This window comes from Patagioenas fasciata, chromosome 3, assembly GCF_037038585.1.
Source record: "Patagioenas fasciata isolate bPatFas1 chromosome 3, bPatFas1.hap1, whole genome shotgun sequence".
Lineage (NCBI taxonomy): Eukaryota > Metazoa > Chordata > Aves > Columbiformes > Columbidae > Patagioenas > Patagioenas fasciata.
In genome coordinates, this window is record NC_092522.1 from 37,187,636 (window position 1) to 37,210,267 (window position 22,632).

Sequence of the window (22,632 nt, forward strand, 5' to 3'; positions counted from 1 at the left end):
CTTTTAAATGTTTGTAGGGTGTGTACCTGTCCTCATTTGCTATCCACAAGACTCTATTCACCCGAGGGGAAAAAAAAAAAAAAAAGCTACCTCAATCCTCCCTCTCCTTTTCCTCTGCTGAAATGCATGTGGTGACTTTGATTCTATAAAGGGAAGAGGTAGGTGGGAACAGCTCTTCAGGCGTGTTGACTAAAAAATGTGATCACTACACGCTGGGCATCGAAAGGAGCCCGATCTGGGTATGAGAACCGCCCAGTCACACACAAGGTCCTCCGTTTCACAACCTGGCACACAGACATGCAGCTGTGCAACTCAGCTGGGAGATGGAGGAGCCCAACATCTCCATGAATTCTCCCGTCACATTCAGGCAGACATCATAACACTGGAGAAGACTTTTGTGCTGCGTGACAAGAGTTTGGTAAAAGTTAATTTAAACTGGTTCGGGAAACAAACCTCAGAGCAAAGTGCAGACATTCATCCATATTACTATAAACAAACAGAATTTAAGTCCTTCTTAATGACCCAAAATAAGACTCAACAGTTATGTTTTACATAACAAAATAACAGATCACTGCATTATTCACTGACTGTTACCATGGTGCTCAGCTAGCCTTGAGCTAGCTAAAACAGTAATGCGCTTTAGGTATCATGATGGTAAAACCCAGTCTGGGACTGACTCTTCTGTACAGCTGTGTGCTGAACAATCTAGATCACTGACATGGATGTCACTGTGAAGGACTATCATAAGCATGTGGTACTACCAGTGTGCGTCTGCAAGACTGAGACCATGGTGAAGCAGAAAGAGAAGGCCACAGCCTTTCTTTGTAAAATATTTGAAGCAAACCGGGTTTCATCATCCCATTCTGAAGATCCAGTGACTGCTGCAGATGGCTGAGGAACAAGGCAATCAAGGAAATACATGCAGAAAAAAAATGTTGAAATACCTGGGCTTCCTGATGAAGACATTTCTCTTGAACACTGCAGGTATCTCAGTGAAAAACAGATGAACCAAATGCATATTTTTCCTTGAACGCATTACAGCCATTCCACGCAGGTATTGTACTCATCACCAGTTATTCATTAAGCAGCATGACTAACATCTGTCATGTGGTGTTTGTTCACTCATTATCTGTCCATGGGTGAAGAAGTCTGTTGCAGTGGTATGCAGGTTGTTTCGGTAAAGGTTTTTATTCTTTTTATTATTATTATTATTTACTATGTCTCACTGTACATTTAGGGCACAAAGTGTGCTATGTATAAATACTTAGTTCAAGAGGTATGAACAAACCCATGGAGAATTTTTGAACTTTCTACAAATGCCTCATACAAAGTTCTGCACCATCTGCAGACCAGCCACACCTTTTCTGTACACACTGGACTGTACCAAAGACACAAAACTGCTTTCCACAACAGTACACCCCTCAACTTACTTAAAAGCATACATGGTTAGATGTATAACACTTGAAGGTAATGTTGGAGGTGTCCAAATTTCAATGAATAAAGTGAAAGATGCAGAGTTGACAGGCATCGTTGAGAATAGAGCCATCAACCAGCCAAAAATAGGCTTCCAGCTGAAAAATGGCACAAGCTCATACTCAGTACAACAGTCTTTGTCACTACACGACAGGTCTTCTTTGCCCAAATAATGTCTTTTATTTGCTCCATCTAAAGCATTTTCTGACATTTATTCATTTATTTCAGGCTGTTCTAGGAAACATCTGTACAGCAAATGTGTCTTAAACATACAGCTTGGATGAAAGAGATTTCCTTTTGGACTGGACAGCCTGACATAATGACCTATGCAAATAATACAAATGATTGATATTTGTGGTATTGCTCACCACAGTGCTATCTGCTGTTTCTCCCCTGATTTTTTAAATTAGATTTAAAAGCCTTTGAGTGAATAACCCCAGCCTTTTCATTAACTTAGCTAGCATGAAAAGCTGTGGGGCCTATGTGGCAGGTGTTGTGGGTTAACAATAGGGGTACTGTTTAATCCAAGGGAAACAGAGTAGAAAAGGGCCATGAATAAAAGGATATGGGATCTTTTATGGGGTCAGGAGAGGCATTTTGGATCAGGAGGTGCAAAGAGAGGCCAGCTACAGAAAACATTCCTTCCTGCCATGCTCACTTGGACAGTAGCATGAAATTATGCCTTGTAATTTGTTCTGCGAAAGACTAAGGAATCAAAGTGAAATACCTCAATGTGAGAAGTATGTTGATGCTCAGAGGATTACCTCTACTTGTAGGAGTAGTTGGCTATGGCTCCTTGGGGAATAAATTGTTCTTCAGGATGGTGTTCCTTACTAGGCTCACCTCTGAAACTCAAAGAAACACAAGGAGACAGCCCAACAAGTGCAATAGCATTTCAACACAGGGAAAAAAAAGGTATGTCATTTACAGGTTTGTTTGTTTTTAAACACTGACTGACTCAGTTACTGAGAGTGCCAATTATGCAATCAGTGCTTGGGAGTTTAGAGTGGAAAGTAGAAACGTTCAAAGTTACAAACAAACTTTATATAAAATGCCTGAAAGTGGTTTTGCTCTCATCTGTGCTGTATAAATGTAATAGGTTCAGCGTCATTTGTGTCATTCCTTGTGCCTTTAAGATAGTGTTTCAGTGGTATAAATGGGCCTTTAGAGACTCAGAGACAGATGGAGACGAGTACAGTTTCAAAACTTAATCAAATACCTTCTAGCTACGAATCACAGATGTTCAGGGTCAGGAACACACAAATGTAATATTGCTATAATGTGTCAGGCTACTGATACTGCTGTTGGAATAACCTAACCATTTGCAGGTGATTCTGAAGGTGTGAGAGCACCAAAAGGAAAATTATGTCCTAGTTTGCCTATAGGAAGACTTCTTCCTCCATACTTTTGGTATTTACATACCTTACAGTTTTTAACTTTAATTTTAAATCAGTAAGTGAGGCAATGATGGATGGTCATATTATTTATTTATGTGGCCAATGACTCTTCAAGTTTTGCAAAGGTCTTGGGCCAAGTGATAACACCTGGGAATAACTTTCATGTTGTAATTATGTATCATGAAACTCTTCTTTTAATTAAAATGCTCTGCCTTACAACTTCATGAAACATCCTCCACTCACGCCTTAAAAAAAAGTTACTGTAGTTTCTGTAGGACACTTGTTATTTTTTTGAAGTGTTTATTGTGATGCCTTCTACTCAATTGCTCCTCTAACGCCTAATTTTTGTTGTTGTTGTGGGTTGGTGTTTGGTTTTTTTTTTTTTACTACTACGGTTTGGTAATACTTTTCTTGTCTTAATGTTTCCTTAATATAACTAGGGATTCCAATGCAAAGACAGTGATGCTGATCACATAACATGCTTGTGGATTTTGTGGTTTCTCCAGCCCTGCTTCTAGGCTGCCAGGAACCTCTTGCAGATGTATTTTCACTGAGCACTATACACGTTAGTAGGAAGGACTGCTTAAAGGACATGTAATTTTCTGTGAGTGATCTCACATGAGCATCCATTGGGCGTGATTAAAGTTTTACAGATAGGTGTCTGGGTATCTCCTAACCAAGGCAGTTCCTTTGCCTTCCACATGCTCTCCCTTTTGTCTTCTTGTACTCTGTTGTGTACTTTCTACTTGTTTCCCTCCTCTCTCCTATTCTCCCTCCTACTGTTCTAACTATGCATGAGAAATTTCAGCTGGTTCATCTCAGCCTTTTGGTGTGTGGACTCCAGCTGACATACCTATACATCCCAAAATCCTTGGTTTTGATGCAGTTGATATGGACAACCCTGTATTTTTTTAGTGTTTTCTTCCTGGTGGGGGTGGGGAGCTGGAGAAAGCAGAAAATAAGTTATCCCCACAAAACCGGTATCTAAGAACTATGTCCACACCATGAGCCCTTTGCTGTGATGCATAACACATCACCTTAACCTGCCACTGACTTGTTCCTTCCCTGATCCATTTAACCTCATTTCCAGCCCCATTCATTCAGATCAGCTGGGTTGCCTTACTTCTGCCTTGAAGTGTGTACATGGGGGAACATGTACTTGTGTACGGCCATAAGCCACTCATGGGAAGGACCTCACGAACACTGCCAGCTCCAAGAGAGCTTCTGCCCAGATGGGGTTTTGAGCGTCTTGTGGAAAATCACCAGTTGGGGTCTCTCCCTTGCTCCTAAACTTGCAGGCGTACTGGGTGTGCATTGGAACATTTCTTTCATGTAGTTTGTGTGTTCAATAAATAAGGGAGATAACAGTTCCTGCTGTGAAGGATTTGTAACACACACGTGTGGGCAGTATCTCGAGGAAGAGGTGAAACCTGCTGCCAGCCCCCTCTTCTCCCCAGAGCTCCCGCTGGGTTTCCCGCTGCACGTCGCTGGAGCCGAGGAAGGCAGCTCTCGTTTCACAGCCTTTCCGTGCCCCAAACGAGAAAATCCGCTGAACTGGGCAGCACGAAGGAAAAAGGAAAATAAATTCGAGGGACGTGACCCCTTCTGCCCTTGACTCGCAGAAAAATACGGAGAGGAGAACGCGGCTCTGGGCGCAGGGACCACCCCTGCTCGGGAGGAAAGAGCCCGGGGCCCGGCTCACCTCCGCGGCCCCACACCCGCCCGCAACGGCCGCGAGGGCAGGGCGGGAAGCGGGGAGGTCGCGGCCCCACTCCCCTTCCCCCCGGCGGCCCCTCATGGGTGGGCGATGGCCAGACCCAGCCGCCGCTCTCCCGCCCTTCTGGGGCTGTCCGCCCCGTCACCGGGGCTGCGGGGTCGGGCCAGCTCGCAGCGGAGCCGGGAGCACCCCGGGGCGCCCTGCCGGCCTTTCCCCCCGCGGCAGCCCCGCATGCGCGGGCGGGTTAGGGGAGGAAGCGGGAGGGCACCAAATTCAAATCGCTGCTGAGGAGGGAGGGGAGAAAACCGGGGGAAGGAGGCAGCCGGGGGGGAGCGGAGCGGAGGAGGGAGGAAAGAGGAGGGAGTGGGAGGGGAGTGTGGAAGACTCTAAGGGAACGCGGCAGCGGCCAGGAGAGGAGGCACGGCGGACGGCGGGGGAAGGCAGAGGTGTCAGGGGAAGGACAGGGCGGCTTCGGGCACCCACGGCTGCAACACGGGGCAGCCGCCCCAGCCCGCCCGCTGCGCTCCGCCCGCCCTCCTCCCTCCCTCCCGCCCGCCCGCCCGCCAGCACCATGGTGGACAGGGGCCCCTTACTGACTTCGGCCATCATCTTCTACCTGTCCATCGGGGCGGCGATCTTCGAGGTGCTGGAGGAGCCGCACTGGCGCTCGGCTACCGACGACTACAAGCGGCAGAAGACGGAGCTGCTCAAGCAGTTTCCTTGCCTGGGCCAAGAGGGGCTGGACAAAATCCTGCAGGTACGGCGGGCGCCGCCGGGCCGGGGACCGGGGGGTGCCGGGCGGCGGCAGCAGCAGCAGCAGGTGCTGCCGGGCGCCTCGGAGCGGAAAAAACCGCGCCTGCGGGCGGGGTGAGCGCTGCCGGGCTGGAAAGCCATCAGCTCCCCGGGAAAACCTGGCTGGAGCTGCGTCCTCACAAAGCCCAGTGCCTAAAAACTGTCCCTTGAGCGGGAGCGCGGGAAAAACTCTTAATAATTCCTAACTACTTAATGATAGAGTGATTAAGTGGGTCCGCGTTTCCTTCCTTTTCCCCCGCCGTGGTAAAGGAGCTCGGGGTTGATGTCGGTTTTAGCTGGCTGGTCCTGGGGGCTTGGAGGACTCGGAGTGCGCTCCCGCAAGCCCGCCTGCGGCTGAGCCCAGGAGCCGTGAATGCGGCTCTTGTTTTAGCACCCGGGGTGGTTTCTTCTGCTTCAATGGATGTTGTATTACAAAGAGGGGAAGGTGAAGCCAAGCCTCTTGATCCTCTTCTGCCTGGTCTGATTTCCTTCTCCCTCCTCCCCCCTTTTTTTTGATTGTTTGTTTGTTTTGTAATTTTTCGTATCGAACACTCCCGCTGTGAGGAAAACGTGCCTGGGGGTCCGGGTCCCGGAGGTCAGTGAGGGTAACTGAGGGAAAGGCTGAATGTCTCACATCGAGGGATGCTCGCAACTCTTGTGCTGTTATTCTTGCTTTAAGAGAATGACTTCTTTCCAAGCCATGAACAGTTGATAACTGCCCCATCTCGCTCATCTGGCAGAACATCTCTTCAGAACTAATAATTAATCAACAGCATGTATTAAGTCATAGAATGGTGTAAACTTGGTTAGTGCCTTTTTATGGGTGTGCTATCCATTAAAACGTGGTGGCAAGCAATGGTGAACCACGAAAAATAGGCTGCCCAGGTATGTGGGGCTCCAGTGGTGATAATGAGTTGTTTGGGACTTTATTTTAGAAATGTTTATATTGTCTCAGTCTTCTGGTCATTGTGTTTTGAATTTCTTTATTATTATTATTTTATTTTTAAATTCACTAAAAGTCTACTGAGATGCTGAAATACAGAAGACTGGGAAAATGGCTCCTTAGTTCTGTTGCTGTAATCGATACCGTGCAAGCTTAGAAGAGGGTATGGTTGTTGATACTAAAAGTTTGTGGTCTAAATTCTCTTTCTTCAGTTGGTGGCTGTTTTCTGTCTGCATCAGATAGCAGAGCTCTCTGGTATTAGTGTCCTTGTTACCATTTGAGTACCCTATTAAATGTGTTTTTGTGGTATACAGTGGCACGAATGGGTGGATAAAGTCTTGAAACTATGAAGGGATGTTGGAAAATGAAAGACATACTATGTTCTTCAAGCATACTTTTGATGTTCAGGAAACTTACTGAAATATTACTCTAGGTTATATGCCGAACCCGTTTTAACATCCTCAAGAAAAAAACCCGTATTTAGATTGACATGCGCTTTAATTCTGGCATGGTTAACTTACTTTGTTGTTGTGTTGTTTCTCCCCCCTCCTACCCCCCATGTTTCTTGTCACAAATAATCCTAAAGCAGCAGAATTTTTTTTTTCTCCGTAAATACAAAATTACAATGAAAAAATTATTGGGCAGCTCATTAGAATGGACTGTGTGATAGAGCACCCTGTGGAATGGGCACGGGCACAGAAGCAGTGAGGCAAACTACGACCAGATCAAAATACTTGGTTTGAGTATCTCTCTCCAGCACAATGTGGAGGGCCTTCCCTCTTCGGTGTGTGTGTGTTGGCTCCTAGTGATATGCTCATAGTTATGTGGTTTCAGTTTTGCCCCTGTACTACTTCCAATCTTACCTTGCTTTCCATGTCCAGTCTTGCTGGTCTGATGGTCCCTCATAGATACTATGTTGTCGTCTTGAGCTCAGGTTAGCGAAAACGTAAGTCATACTTTGCGCTTATTTTACTGGTAGTTGGAAACTTGACTACCTTCTTTCTTGAAGACTTGTGGTTTTGTTTCCTGTTATTATTCAACTTTTAAGTGAGAAGTGATGAGAAGAAGGGGAGTGGTGTTTCTTACAGAGGAGGATGGCAGGGTGAAATCTAGTCTAGCTGAAGCTACCTGCAGTGGAGGGAGTCACATGAGGACTTTAGTATTTCATCCTGAGTAAGCTGTAAAGTATAGCAGAAATAGTCTTCATTGTTGTCCTTTCTCAACCACTCTCCGTGCTGCTTCTATTAGGTTCTGCTGAATCTTTAAAACATTGCTAACATCTGTCTTCTTTTGGCACATCATGGTCATCCTATATTAAACCTCCGGATTTATTCTCTTACAATATATCTAGAATCTTGTCGATTTGAAAACATGCATTTCCTCTCCCTCCAATTCCCAGCTCTGTTTAGTTCCTCTAGCCTCTTCCGTGGACACCCTGCACTTGTTCTTGGGGTTTTACACGATTTGACTCATTTCTCTGCTTTTGTCTGTTGTTTTTTTTTTTTTAAAGTGGCCTTAAGTCTTCATCTTAGAACCTTCTCTCTTGCTCTGCTCACAGTTCCCACTGACACTCATGTGACTCTGCAGAACCACATTAAGCTTTGCTGTTACTTCCATGACATTCTTTTTAATATCCCCATTTAAAACATACTGGATAAAGCTCTTCAACAAATATCACCAACAATGGTTGTTAGTAAAGGGCAAGGTTGCCAGGAAACATTCAAGTTGAACTAACAATACCAATTTTGTTTCCAGAAGCAGCCTGAAAGGTGACAAGGACTGACTAATTCAGGGACTGATCTCTTCTGCCCTTGTTCCTCACCCAGGTTAGCTTGTGTGTTCCTCTGAGCTTCATGTTAGCTGTAAAAGCGATGGAAATTGTGTGGGATGGCTACAAAGCTAGGTCTGTAGTGTGATCTTAAACATTTAAAGACAAGTAGGTTATCAGCACAGATTCTTAATTCACATACAGACTAGTATCTCTGTACCAATGCTTTAAGTGATTATTAAGTGAGCTGTATTAGGTCTAAATACTGTCTAAAGTTTATACTCTGTAATAAAGATTTCACAATGCATTACAGTAGAGATACACTGCAATAAATGTTTATTGAAATGTGTTTAACACACTTCCAGAAAACTCACAAGCTGAATATTGTAGGACATACCAAAAATAAAGCATTTTCCCCCAGTCCTAACTGAGAAATGCCTAAAAACAAACTTGTTTAAAAGCAGCTTTTAGAAGTCTATTGTGTGAAGAATCCATTTGCTTTTGATTAAGTACCATATTACTTACCATAAGAGTTAAAGAAAGTACTTAAACTCTTATTGGACTAATGTTATGTAGACCCTGATTTTAAAGGTGACTCACTGTGGACAGTGCATGGGCTGGTTGCTGCCTGCCCATGATCTTCTGGGTAAAGCTGATTGCTCAAATGAAAATGTGGCTGAGATTCTTCACATGACAGTTTATGTTGGTCAGCCTCCAAAGACACTCAACTACAACCATGTAGTGACACAAGGAACTTTGTAATCTCTCTTCATAATGTACAGTTACCTTGGAATAGAAATGTCTCATAGCATTGTGGAATGTCTGCAAAAATAACCATTTTTAATAGCAATGTAACTAGGCTATATTTGTAATCTTTATAGAATCTTAAAAGTATTGTAACACCTCTGTCTGTTGATAAAAGTCTATGGCTTGTCCTTGCAACTTGCTGCTGTGACCTGAAGTGCTGGGACTCTTTAGAAAGGGAGAGAAGACAGTGATCCACAGTGATGAAACCTTAGCCGACTCTGCTGTAGGAATGAGTTTTGAAGACTGAAGCAAGTGTCAGGCAATTCAGCCATTCCCTTCTTCTCTAGTTCCTTACTTTTACTCTTTATTGCTCCATCCTTATTGTGAAACATCAGCTTAATGATAAAGGAGCCATTCACACAAGGAATGTTGACCCTCATCTCACTATTCACATGAGCAAAGGTTTGCCAACACTGGGCCACATCTTATTTACTGAGAAATCTCTTGTACTGGCCCACCACAGTCATCAAAAAACTAAATGCTTCCCATTGATAAGCATTAAGACTAGTGAAAAGGAAGGGAAGAATCTGAGGATGAGTGAAAATGGTTACTTTCAAAACAGCAATGAAATGGAAAGAGAAACTGCTAGCTCTGTTTAGGAGAAGCAGACAAACATACTGAGAACAAATAACTGAGGTCTCTATTTGAAAAGCACGCAAAACTCCAAATAGGCCTGAGAGATAACTTTAGAAACCTAGATGTTTAGACTTAAAGCCCAGTGCTGTGAACAAACATTTAGAAGATTTAAAGAGAGCTTCTGCTGGAGTATACTTGGCACACAGGAGGTTTACGCTAAAGGAAATAACAGGTGGCTTAATAGTGGTTTCTCCTCTCTCTTTTTAAAGCCAGGATGTTTCCTCTACACAAATACCAACAGGTGTATTCATAAGATCTAGATTTGTGTGAGGATACTGAAGTTTGCTTCTAGATTTGTTTATTCTTGGAGTTTGTCAGTGTAATTATGAAACTTTTAAAATATGCTCCAATTCTGAGCATTGTTTTCCCTTTTACTTGCAAGCTGCTACCTTGAGGTTTAAATCTATGTGCAATGCTCCCGAGAGAGCTTCCAAATACAGTTTCCTTAAAAACTATTTTTTTTGGGTTTTTTGTTTTGCGGGTTTTTTTTGTGGTGTGGTGTGGGGTTTTTTTGTTTTTGTTTTTTTGTTTGTTTGTTTTGTTTTTTTGTTTGTTTGTTTTTAAGCTAGGTTTTAAATGCTTTCTGTTAGTTCAACATGTAATAAAGAGATTACGTTTTTTGCTTACACTTTGTAGGGTGATTTGTTTTGCAGTGTGAAGTTAATAGGAGCCTATTTTTCATAATCTTTCCCTTTCCCTGTGTTCTTCAAGAGGTGCAGAAATAAGAGTCTAGACTACTAGGGTTTGTTGGATTGGCCTTTATCTTCTTGATCCCCTTCCTCTAAGGTATTGAAGGTGGGGGAGATAAAGAGGAGACTGAATTCCTTAGCTGGAATGCCAGATGAGCTGTCCTTTTCAAGACTAAGACTTTTGCATGGGCTGAACAAATTAAAGCTGAGCAGCTGTCAGAAAAAGGACAAGTGACTGCCGGTGGAAAATCTTTAACTGCAAAGTTGTTAACTACTCCATCTAATACCTCTCATATAAAAACTTGACTGTGCAAATTAAGTCTTATGCCTGAGAAATAGATATTGCTAGATTTTTCAGATATATATCTTTAATTATGCACCTTCTAAGTTCAACAGGGATGAACAGAGATTAAAATGCAGGCCCACTGTCCACAGTTTTCTGTAGCATCTCAGACTATGAGTTATGGATATTGCCACTGCAGAATTAGGAGAAGAAAATTGAGGACAAGCAGTACTATGTTACTCCACAGCTGTTCTCTGTGTGCTTCTACATGCAAAATCAAATGTAGGCAGACATGGTTTTCTGTTGTGTGTTGGGGTTATTTTTGTCTTTTTTTTTTCTTGTTTAACCATTACATTGTTTAAACTTTCTTGGAACATAGTTAAACAAAGCTGACAGTGCGTACACTGCAACTCTCTCTGCTGATGGAGCAATAGCAATCGATCGGAACTCATAGTTTTCCTGCTATGGGTGTTTCCTTTTTCCTGCTTAATCCTTGAGTGCTTGTAGTATGTTGTCCTTCTGTTACTTTAGGACTGAATGTTTGTATTACTTGCCGTGTTACCTTCTGCTACTAGGTGTGTTTTCTGGCAAGCTCTGCTCTGGAGAGTATGGAACGCAAGAAAATTTCGCAGGTTATCAACAGCTTGTTGTCCCAAAGTATCTTAGCACCTCTCCTTTGGTTCATACTGTACCTAAGGTTATTGCAAGACACCTTCTGTACCCAGTGAAGCTAAAGTGTAGTGATGACTTTGTACAGATTTCCTTTTTTTAAAAACAAATCGTTGTTTGTGCTATTCATACTGACTAAAAACAAATTGTTTTGCTTTTCTTGGGAGGCTGTTGACCTTCAGAACAATCACATTTCATGCTGGTACTGCAAGTAGATGTCAACAGAATAACATACAACGAAAACCAAACTGGATGACAAGTGGCAGTCAATAGTCTGAGTACCAGTGGAGCAAGTGAGAATGGTTTTGCACTTTGTTGCAGTGGACCTGCTGATTACAGTACCTGTATCTGCAGGGATTTTACTTTGTGTTGACTCTGTATGATCCTATGGATTGAAAGTCTATGAGCAAGTAGTTACATTTCTTAATGGAGTATGCCTTTAGGTTTTGTTTAGTCTAAAATGTGTTCAGCTCATAAGCTCTAAGTGTGCTCTGTAGTATGAAACAAAATCTGGCCAACAGGGGACAACTGGGAGAGTTGCACTGTTCATCTAAATTAAAACACTGCTGCGGTCACATCCGAAGCTCCTTGTGGTGACTTCATCAGGAGAGCCACACTTAGAGGCATATTGAAGTCCTAAAATATGGCATGCAGTACGTACTCTCTATTTTTATTAGCTCTATTTATTGAAGGGATGGCTTAGGCTCAAAGGCATAACTCTATCTTCCTTTATTTCCTGTCTTCATTCTGATTTAGGTTCCTCAACATCACTGCTGGTTCTAGTATTACTAGACTTTTTCTCTAAAACACTAGGTTCTTGAGCAAGGAACGCAAGATTAGCAGCTTGTTTTCTGTGTCCACCCATCTTTATGTCTTTGTATTAGTGTTCTTAGATATTACTGTTTAGTTATATACTTATGAACATTTTAATTGTAGGCAGGAGAGATCCCTCCTGGGCATGCCTTGCCCTAGCAGCTCTATTTACAGTCAAATCAGTAAGGAAGCTATAATTTTTTTTTTTTTTTTTGGCATTGTGTTGTGTGAACTCTAGTGGATCAAAGGCACTGTTAGGTACAAAGTAGCTTCTGAAATGTTTTAAACTCAAACCTCATACACTGTTTTCTTAAGAGAAAGAAACATGAGTGATGAAAAGTGAGTAGGAAACTAATAACAGGTTGTATATCTTAGCCTCTGAATCTGAAATCAAGTTCCTTTTCTAACAATATGTGTATCTGTAGTATTGCTTGTGATGGACCTGTTTTTTTTTTTTTTTTTTAATCCTTGTTGTTGTGGGATCAATTACTACATATCGGTCTATCTCTAGGACTATAGTTCTGCCTTAATGAAAAGCAAGATGCATATCATGATTGTGCAAACTGGCAAATACTAAATTGACTCTGTTCTGTGCCAGCATCTTACAAGTATTGTGTAAGCAGGTTCCAGCTGCTGAGAAACAAAACCCAGACCTGTGTGTCTCTGAGGTTGCAACAAACGCAAAAAGCTTCTCAGTTGGAGCTCTCACAGGTCTCTGAACTCTGGTCCTTCTTAAGAAACAAAGATGTCAGTTATTTAACATTAATTTGGACCCCAAAGTCAGTCATTAGATTGTCAGATAATGGCAGCTAATGAGTGATAGCTAATGGAACTTGAAAATAGTTGTACAAAGGGTTCTGAACGTCCTGAGGTAGAAAGCATAGTGAGATATGATACAGTATTTTTGATGGCTGGGCTAAGATGTCAAATTCATCAATGATGACTTCAGCGTGTGACCTTCAAGTGCTCATATTGCTGCTCCTCTTTTCTATTCCCAACCCACTCCAAGGGAATAAAAAAACTTCGGAGAAAAGTTGCTCAAGAAACATGTGTGGTCCTTTGCTAGAGACACAGCAGCTGGAACTGTGTTTGTTCTGGCCTATGAGGGAGGTAAAGCTGGTGAGTCTCCTCCAGGCAGCAAAGACACAAGAGATGTGTAGGGAGCCAAGTAGCGGTACAAGAAGGTATCTACTCAGACTCACTGGTGGTACCAACTTCTCCCTTGGCTTCTCTTGCATCAGTCTGGCTGGAACCCTCCATGCTCAGCTGTTACAGTTGCTGCTAACCAGCTTCACAGACTGTAATGCAAATATTTTAAAATGAAGTTAAATAATTGACCTATGATAACTTGCCAGTTAAGTTAGAATTTCAACCTTCAGGCCTGTGTAAGTGGTGTGTACGTGACTGCAGAATGACAGAGGGCAGTTTTGTAATCAACACTTGCCTTGTTGGTGCAAGGGCTTTTGAAGGGCACTGCTTTATGCTTAGAAAAATCACTCTTTCTAAGTGGTATTAGTGCACTCTGAAGGCTTTTCACCTGTATCACTATCGATTTGCCCTTTAAAAATAATACTTGCATGTTTCCGACTTATTTTTTTTTACAGCTTTTGGGGTGGACGGCAAGAGAAGGGAGAAGAAAAACAAAAAGCTTTAAAGTTGTGTGTGTTGTAGGAGCGAAACCAATAGCTAACTTTGTGCCTCTGTCATCCATTACAGTAATACTAGATTTTCAAGGTAGTGTCTTAGCTGGATTGTGACTGTAGGAGAACTGTGTTTTTTTCATGAAGTTGTTACTTAGTCTCTGCAAGGTCCTAAAGCTGTCAACTTGACTAATGAAGTGAGTGTACATCTCTTTGTCTTACATTTAAGAGAAATAAAATATAATTCACACCCTAAGAGTGCCTTGGCTTTATTTGCATGTGCTTTAAGAATCCTTGCTCAGCTCTGCTACAATTAGACAGTCAGTTATTTGACAGATGTCCTCACAGCTGGCTGCTTCTTGTTGTATTTCCTAGCAAAGAAACATTGCAATAAAGTCGTTTCACACTAGGCATTGACTAGGTGCTTTCAGCTGAATTCTCTACTTCTTAGGAAAACAGTCTCACTTATTTGAAGTAACTGCAGCTTCTCCATGGTTTTGATGACTATCTGAGCATCTTGTATGCTGAGCGACTTTTAAGGGTGAGTGTTCTCTGCCTGGCAGTGTGCAAGTGCTTCCTCTGTCTCAGCTACTAAAAAGGTAAGAGATGCTTGTAGAACAGGGAGACATGGCAGTTGCAGGAAATTCAGACTAGGAAGTAAAAGAGTTTAAGGAATGGAAGACAGCAACTGTAGTGCTTCTGCCAGCAGATCCCTTGTCATTTTAATGCAGTAGCAAGGAGATAGCAAAGTGGTTTGGCTTTCACACATCCTCAGGGATGTGATGTTTTTTGTCAAAGTTAGTGATTGGAAGCTATCTTGGGAAGAAAGCGCCTCCTATGTACTGTGTAATATATTACTGAACATAATAAAATAGCAGAAGATTGTGTTCCAGTGTACATGTTGTGTGTGTGGTTTTTAACATTATACTATTACTGCAAAAATGAGGTTTGTGTGTATACTGACACATGTGTGTTTGAGAGATTCTAATGCATAGGCAGCTCTTACCAGCAAAGTGATGCTATTAGCAGTCTAATTCACTCACCCAGTAGAAGAAACAAGGTAGACTAGGCCAGATAGACTATGTTGCCTTGGGCACTGCAATTGTGAAATGATTTAGTTTTCTGTTCTTGGAGAAGCAAGGAGAGGGGTCAGCAGAACTGCTATCTTGGACTTCAGAAGGGCAGACTTTGATCTGTTTAGGAGACTGTTTGGCAGAGTCTCTTGGGAGACAGTCCTGAAGGGTAAAGGAGTCCTGGAAGGCTAGTCGCTCTTCAAGGAGGTAATTTTAGGGGTGCAGGAGGAGGCTGTCCCTGTGTGCTGGAAGATGAGCCAGTGGGGAAGAAGGCCAGCCTGGCTGAATAGAGATCTGTGGCTGGAATTCAGGCGTAAAAGGAGAATTTACAACCTTTGGAAGGAGGGCCAGGCAACTCAGGGAGACTACAAGGATGTTGTGAAGTTATGCAGGAGAAAATTGGAAGGGCCAAAGCTCAACTAGAGCTGAGCCTGGCTACTGCTGTAAAAGGGAACCAAAAATGCTCCTAGAAATACATTGGCAACAAAAGGAGGGCTAAGGAGAATCTCCACCCTCTGGTGGATGTGGGGGGGAACATAGTGATGGAGGATGAGGGAAAGGCTGAGGTACTAAATGCCTTTTTTGTCTCAGTCTTTAATTGTAAGACCAGTTGTGCTCCAGGTAGCCAGCCCCCTGAGGCAAAAGACAGGTATGGGGAGCAGAATGAAGCCTCCAATAATCCAAGGTTGGTGACCTGCTACGCTTAGGCACACAAAAGTCTATGGGACCAGATGGGATCCGTCCAAGGGCACTGAGGGAACAGGCAGAGGTGATCACCAAGCCACTTTCCATTATTTCTTAGCAGTCTTGGCTAACCATGGAGGCCCCAGTTGACCAGAATTTGTCAAATGTGATGCCCATCTACGAGAAGGCTCAGAAAGAAGATCCAGAAAATTACAGGCCTGTCAGTCTGACCTTAATGCAAGGATGATTATGGAACAGATCATCTGGAGTGCCATTACACAGCACATACAGGACAACCAAGCGATCAGGCCCAGTCAGCATGGGTTTATGAAAGGCAGGTCCTGCCTGACCAACCTGATCTTCTTCTATGACACAGTGACCTGCTTAGTGGATGAGGGAAAGGCTGTGGATGTTGTGTACTTAGACTTCAGTAAAGACTTTGAAACTGTTTCCCACAGCATTCTTCTGGAGAAGCTGGCAGCTCACTGCCTGGACAGGCATACTGTTTGCTGGGTAAAGAACTGGCCAGGAGTTGTGGGGAATGGAGACAAATCCAGGTGGTGGGTGGTCATGAGTGGTGTTCCCCAGGGCTCAGTATTGGGGCCAGTTCTGTTTAATCTCTTGATCAATGATCTGGCCAGGGGGATTGAGTGCACCCTTAGTAAGTCTGCAGATGACACGAAATTGGGTGGGAGTGTTGATCTGCTGGAGGGTAGGAAGGCTCTACAGAGGGATCTGGACCAGCTGGATTGATGGACTGAGGCCAGTTGTTTGAAGTTCAACAAGGCCAAGTCCTGCACTTGGATCACAACAACCCCAAGCAGTGCTACAGGCTCAGAGAAGAGTGGCTGGAAAGCTGCCTGGCAAAGATGGATCTGGGGGTGTTGATCAATAGCTGGCTGAACATGAGCCAGTAGTATGTCCAGGTGGCCAAGGAGTCCAATAGCATCCTGGCTTGTTTCAGGAATAGTGTGGCCACCAGGACTAGAGAAGTGATTGTTCCCCTGTATTCAGTGCTGGTGAGGCTGCACCTCAAATCCTGTGTTCACTTTTGGGTCTCTCACTACAAGAAAGACATTGAGGTGCTGGAGTGAGTTTGGAGGACAACGAAGCTGGTGAGGTGTTGGGAGCCCAAGTCCGATGAGGAGCAGCTGAGGGAACTGAAGCTGTTTAGCCCTGAGAAAAGAAGGCTGAGGGGAGACCTTCTCACTGTCTACAACTACCTGAAAGGAGGTTGTAGCATGGAGGGTGTTGGTCTCTTCTTCTGAGTAGTAAGTGATGGAACAAGAGGCGATGGCCTCAAGTTGTGCCAGGGGAGGTTTAGATTGGATACTAGGCAAAGTTTCTTCACGGAAAGGATTGTCAGGCATTGGCCTGGGGAAGTGGTGGAGTCACCATCTCTGAAGGTGTTTAAAGTTGTGTAGATGAGGTTCTTAGGGGCATGGTTTAGTGCCAGAGTTAGGTGAATGGTTGGACTTGATGATCGCATGGGTCTTTTCCAACCAAAATTATTCTATGATTCTCAGTTATGCTATTACAGGTCTGAGAGTGTCTAGAACAGACTGCTCCCAGCACACTTTTTCTACTTACTGATTGCACTTCTTACTATCCTGCCATAACTGTGCCAGCAAATCTCTTGTCTATATTCAAAAACATTTGTCCAAAGCAGCCTTCACTCTTTCCCTAATCCTCCTCAAATATCAGTCTTGAGCTAATATAGTGTTGAAGGGATCTCTAGCAAGTAATATAACAAAACTTTAGTTCAGGTTAAGCCCTGGATAAAGCAAGTATGTAGTAATAAAAATCTCAAAGCTAATAGCATTTCTGTGGCAGGCTTTTCCCCTTTGTTTTTCCTCTTAACGTAAGACTATCACCTTGTTATTAATGCAAAGCATCCTGGACATATTAGCATTGGAAGCCTGCCTTGCTTTGCTTCCTTCATCAGTTTTCTGATGGACTGACACAGGGAGAGAGACTAGGATGGTTGAGATTATGTAAAATTTTGATTGACCTTGGACGCCTTGTTTGTTTGGCTTAACAAGGTGAATTAGTAAAGGTTCTACCCCAAAGAGTTAATAGCCAACAGTATGACTTTTCTTACTCCTTTTGTGCCATTCAAAAGTCTGTTTGATTAAAGTTACACTTAGTATTCTGCTCCACCCAAGTCTGATTGCTTTTAGTTTTGGTTCATTGATTTGATGGTCTTTGAACAGAAAAGTTACAAGTTACAGTTGTTTTACCAGGACCTGTTTTTTTGGGGGTAGGTTGTTTGGGGTTTGTTTGGTTTTTGTTTGTTTGTTTTTTAATTTGTTTGTTTTTAAGACCTGTTGTAAAATAGAAAGTGAGATGTGTGATGCTACTAGGATGCTTTGGCAGCATCTTCTAGTTTGCCTGCAGAGAAGCAAGACCCCTAATGCTTTATTGGGGATGAAATATAAAAATGTTTGTGAAACCAAAAGCCTATTAACATTTTGGTCGTAACTACTAAGAAACAACTTCCAAACAGTCTTTAGGGTCTTCTAACAGAGTGACTTTCAGTAAATTTCCTAATCTGAAGCATATTTTTATGCATAGCTATAAATGGGACAGAGCATAATATGCTTCTTAATACGATGTTACTTCATGCTGCAATTCATTCACTGAGTTGAAAAGCTTATTTAGGCCTCTGTAAGCAAAGATGTCAGGCTTGGATCACCTGTGTTTTGACTTGTCCTAATGAACCACACTTACACACTGAAAGCATGGGGGCAGAGAGGAAGCTTCATTTTGAACTCAGCTTCCCCTTTTACTTCTGTATAGTATCAAGGCTTTTCTGTCCAAATATTCAATTTTGAACCATTTTATGGTTCGGTGGAAATCTGTAAAGATTAACTAGGTTGCTGCTCCAGATCTTGAGGCCTTGTTTGAATAAGGTGGGCAAAAAAATGCAACACTGTGAGGATACGGTCCAATCCATTCTCATCTAGTAAATTAATCTCAGTAAACTGTTTTTATTGACACTAGGATTGTTTTGATTTAATTTAAATCTACTTAAGTCAATTGCAGCTAAACTGAAATATTTTGGAAACAGGCTGCCATATGGGTTAGCATCTGCTTATGCAATTGGTACCAACTCTGTTGCAATAGTCTCATATAAACACTGCTTGGTTCTAACCCTGCCTAATATAGGTCACCAACTGGTGTGAGGGCTTGATTAAACTCTTGACTCTTCTGCTTCCACTCTCTTATCTCTAAAATGGGGACAACAGCATTTTCCAAAGCCCTTTTAAAGGGGAGTTGGCCACATTAGTCACCATGTATGTATTCCGATAGGAAGGAAGCCTAATCTGCTGTTATAGATTATTCCAACTTCTTCATTTCAGCTGATGCAATGTAAAAGTTGTTGAAATACTTTTTTTTTTTTTTTTTAAACCAAGGTGAATTGTGTTATAAGCAAATTGGCATTGAAGGCCTCAAAAATAATTAAGCTGTATTAATGAAAGCTATGAAATCATCTGATACATTTTATATCTGACTGAAAGTAATCACAGGCCAAAGAAAAGTTGGGGCACTCAGCATCTGCAGAACAGCTGCAGTTCTCATGCAGCAGTAACCTTTAGTTAATTTGTCTTCAAAACATGTCTATGTGGAACTTGGGAAAGTGAAAAGGAAACAGTTCTATAATTGCATTAATCACAAGAACAAGAGAATGCTGGTAAAGCACTGAATGTGCTTCTCATCAAAATAGTTTATTAACTAGTTCATTAAACTGGAATCTAGTCCTGAAATTAATAGGGGAAAAAATCCATATCAACTGTTAAATTCTGTAGTCATGATCTGTCAAAGAAGCCAGCTGCCTTTTCAAAACTGTTGATGTTTGCGTCCATTGCACACAAGTGGAAAGGAGAAATAAAGTTAAGCAGCAGTAGTTCATTCAAGCATCTGCAAGTATCAGAAGTACGTAAGCTGCAGTGTTCAATTCTGCAATGACAAAATTGTTCCAGTTAACTTATTTGCTGAATTATGAGTTTCGCTTATTATTTAACTCTGCAGAAAGCCACAAAAGGAAATAACCTTGTTGATCTCTTTCCATTAATATCCCTCACATTGTTTGTCCTATGAATTATGACTTATAGGAAAATTAACTGTCCATGCTATACATCATACACAGGCAAGTCTTAAACAGTGTATGCTGTAAAAATATTGACATGCCTCCAAGAGGTTAATATCCCTACAGATCAGAACTTTTTTTCCAGAGGAAACAGTAACACCTATTTGTATTGGAGAATAGTAGTAGAGCTCCATTTGTTCAAATGATTATTTTTTTAATGGGCTCTTACCACCTAAGTCTCAATTGAATTCCTGTTTCATCCTGAAATATAAACTATTTCAAAACTTGTGGGTTTACTGCAAAATTAATTCATTGTGTCATTATAATAGTTTACCTTTAGTTGCGTTTTTCACACATCTGGACTGAGAGGTCACTAATAAAGAATGCTGTTTGCTAGTTGTTATGGCAAATTGAAGGTTAGCAGCAGGACAGCAAGGGTTGGTAGTGAGAGGAAACTTAATCATTGAACTGTAATAGTTCAGTTTGCCGAAAAACCTCAAAATTCACCATGGTAGCAGCTTATGACTGCTCGATTTCTGATTAGTGGCTTTTAAGTTCTTCTGTGTTTTTTCTTAGCCGCTTAATTGCATGCTTAATTTAATTTCTAAGAAAGAAAACTGCCGATGTAGCCACGAGAGAGCTCATTATCACACACTCAAGGTACAGAAACAGCAATAAATATTTCCAAAGGCTTGACTACTGAGAGCTTTGCTGTCAAATCAGGTGGCCTTAACTTGCCTTGGTAAGGAAGAAGGAGCATGTGCTTAGGTCCAACCTTGTCTGGGGTGAATATCCTTCTGTGGCATTATTCTTGAATTTACTGTGGAAAACTGAAGCCTCAGACTTGAAGCATTCCTTTCAGTGGAGGTGGTTTGGGAAAGCAATGGGGAGTTTCCATGAGAGTGGAGAAAAAGGCAAAACACAGGACTTGTTGCAGATCGTGAAATCAATAAGCATTATCCAAATCTCATCTGGGCAGAGTACAACAGGTTTCCACAGACACGCATGTACGCAATGTGAGGACTTTTTAGAAAACGTTTGTGTCCGTTGGCTGAAAATCTCCAATACTACCAATTTTTAAAATACTGTTTTGTAAAGTAAAGGTTTATGATGGAAGGCTGCAAGGATAAATGCAACTCTCGCTTTTTACAAAACAAAAGAACAAAGACCTACCTTTCCTCACTCCTCCCCTGCCCAGTTGTGTAGTGTTTGTGCTGCAGTCCTTGATTAGTGTTCTGTTTCCATTATCAGCTGGAATATTTTCGTGCAAAATTTGTTTAATCTGAAGAGGATAGCTCTTGTGTTATGTCTTTCGCCATAGACATAACAGCCATCTGTAAACCTTCAGTAGAATAGCACTTTGTACAAGTAACAAATGCAAATTATCATTATAAAATCACTAATCTTGACTTGTACTTCTCTTAAATATGGCCTTAAGATGAGGCTTCACAAAATCAGTAGGGCAATGTGTCCACTTTGTAGAACCACTTGTGTACTCAGTAAAGGAAATTACGTGTATTTTATGGTGTTCGAGCCTTACTGAAAGACCCTTTTAAACTCCTGCTAAAAGTCTGCCAGGAAAAAAATATAAATCAAGCTGGTGCTGCAAAATCAGTACAGTTGTTTCCGTCCAAGTAATTTGTTTTACTCTTAGCATTTATCTCTCACCTACTCTGCATCTTGTCAGTCCTTGAGGAAGAAGTCCTGAAAGCCTTTTCATGGTGCCACAGAAAATAGTGAAATTGTGTACTTTTTCTCACAACTTCTGTCTGAAGAGCTCCTTCTCTTTTACTAAGAGGATTTTTCTATAGTAATATGCTCCCTCATGCATTATAATTGTAACAAGGATTTCGGGTCCAAAATCTTAGCTGTAACACCACGTTGTAGAAATACTTGCATTAAACTAAACCAATCACTGTTAAGCTGGATCTTGGTTTAGACAGGGAGGTTCATCTACATTACCATGATGAATGCTTTAATTAAAAACTATTGCACAGGTTGAGAACCTGTTTTAATTTACAGCTGAATTTCAGTCATGCTCAGTGTTTTGTTTTGGGTTTTGGATTAAATGTCTTGTTTGTGGTCTTGTGTTGTAGTTTCTGATGTAGTACAAAGGAAAGCGATGCTATTCCCTCTCGGCCTTTATTTTTGCAGTACAAGTTGCTTTGGCTGACCCATAATAGTCTCCTCATTTTTCTAGCCCTTGCTGCATCTGTTCCCATTTCTTGAAGGCCGATGACCAGAATTGTAGAAATCGTACCAGCTGAGTTGAATTTCACCAATGCTTTGCAGAATGACAGGAAAGGGATTTCAGGCATCTAGCTGTTCCTTGAAGTTCTTCCCCTTTTGTTTTTATTGATATGCTTTTGTTGTTGAGATGACTGGACTGATGAGATGTAATGAAAAATATGTATTCCCTTTGCATTTCTTGTTGTAGGTTATGACAGCACTTTTATGTCAGAGAATGGGAAAGGAGAGGTAGAATAAATTGCAGTGGTTGACTAGGAGATAGTAAAGCTGACTTTAAAAATACGCAATTTTTGAAACATGGTTCTTCATTGCAATATGTTATCCTTGAAACTAAAGCAGTAATGATTTAGTGTGCAATTGGCCAGGACTGTTTACAGGTCTCTCAAATAGCTGAGCAATAAATGTTTGAAAAAGGTGTTTGTATGTTGAAGGCATGTCAAAGTCTATAATGCCACCAGATTTATAGGGTGCCCAAGAGCATGGGTAATATGAATGAAAGGTCTGGTGCTATCTTTGCTAATGGCTGAAATTATGCCAGTAAATGACTTTAAAAGATACATCCAGTGTGGCAGCTGACTGCTCTGTCATTACTTTTCTTAAGCTTACGGCACTGCCGGGGCTTATCACAACCCACGTGCTACCTGTATAAGACCTTATCTTCTCTAAATAAAATTGATGACAAAACCTATATTGCTTTCAAGGGCAATAAGATCCAGTTTTGAGATACAGAATTTCTGGAACTCTCCTCCTATTTCAGGCTAGTTGAAGGGGCGATTCAGTTCACAGCGTAGACTGAAGGAGGAAGTTAGGGAAAGTAGGAAAATTTTGAGCTGTATTTTGCTGGTCTGCTCTCTTGTGGAAGGATATAATTCAAGTCAGTCAGATGTTTTTCCAGTGTTTCTCTTCTA

The 22,632-nt window shown here is 41.9% G+C and overlaps 1 protein-coding gene across 1 annotated transcript in view; it reads left to right on the plus strand.

Annotated features, from left to right (window-relative positions):
* The first annotated feature begins 4,944 nt into the window (after positions 1–4,944).
* The window catches only part of KCNK5 (potassium two pore domain channel subfamily K member 5), a 38,433-nt gene continuing 20,745 nt past the window's right edge, over positions 4,945–22,632 (plus strand). The window contains exon 1 of the mRNA XM_065834922.2: positions 4,945–5,344. Within this exon, the coding sequence (XP_065690994.1) occupies positions 5,159–5,344 (186 nt within the window). The 5' untranslated portion in view covers positions 4,945–5,158. The remainder of the gene's footprint in view (positions 5,345–22,632) is intronic.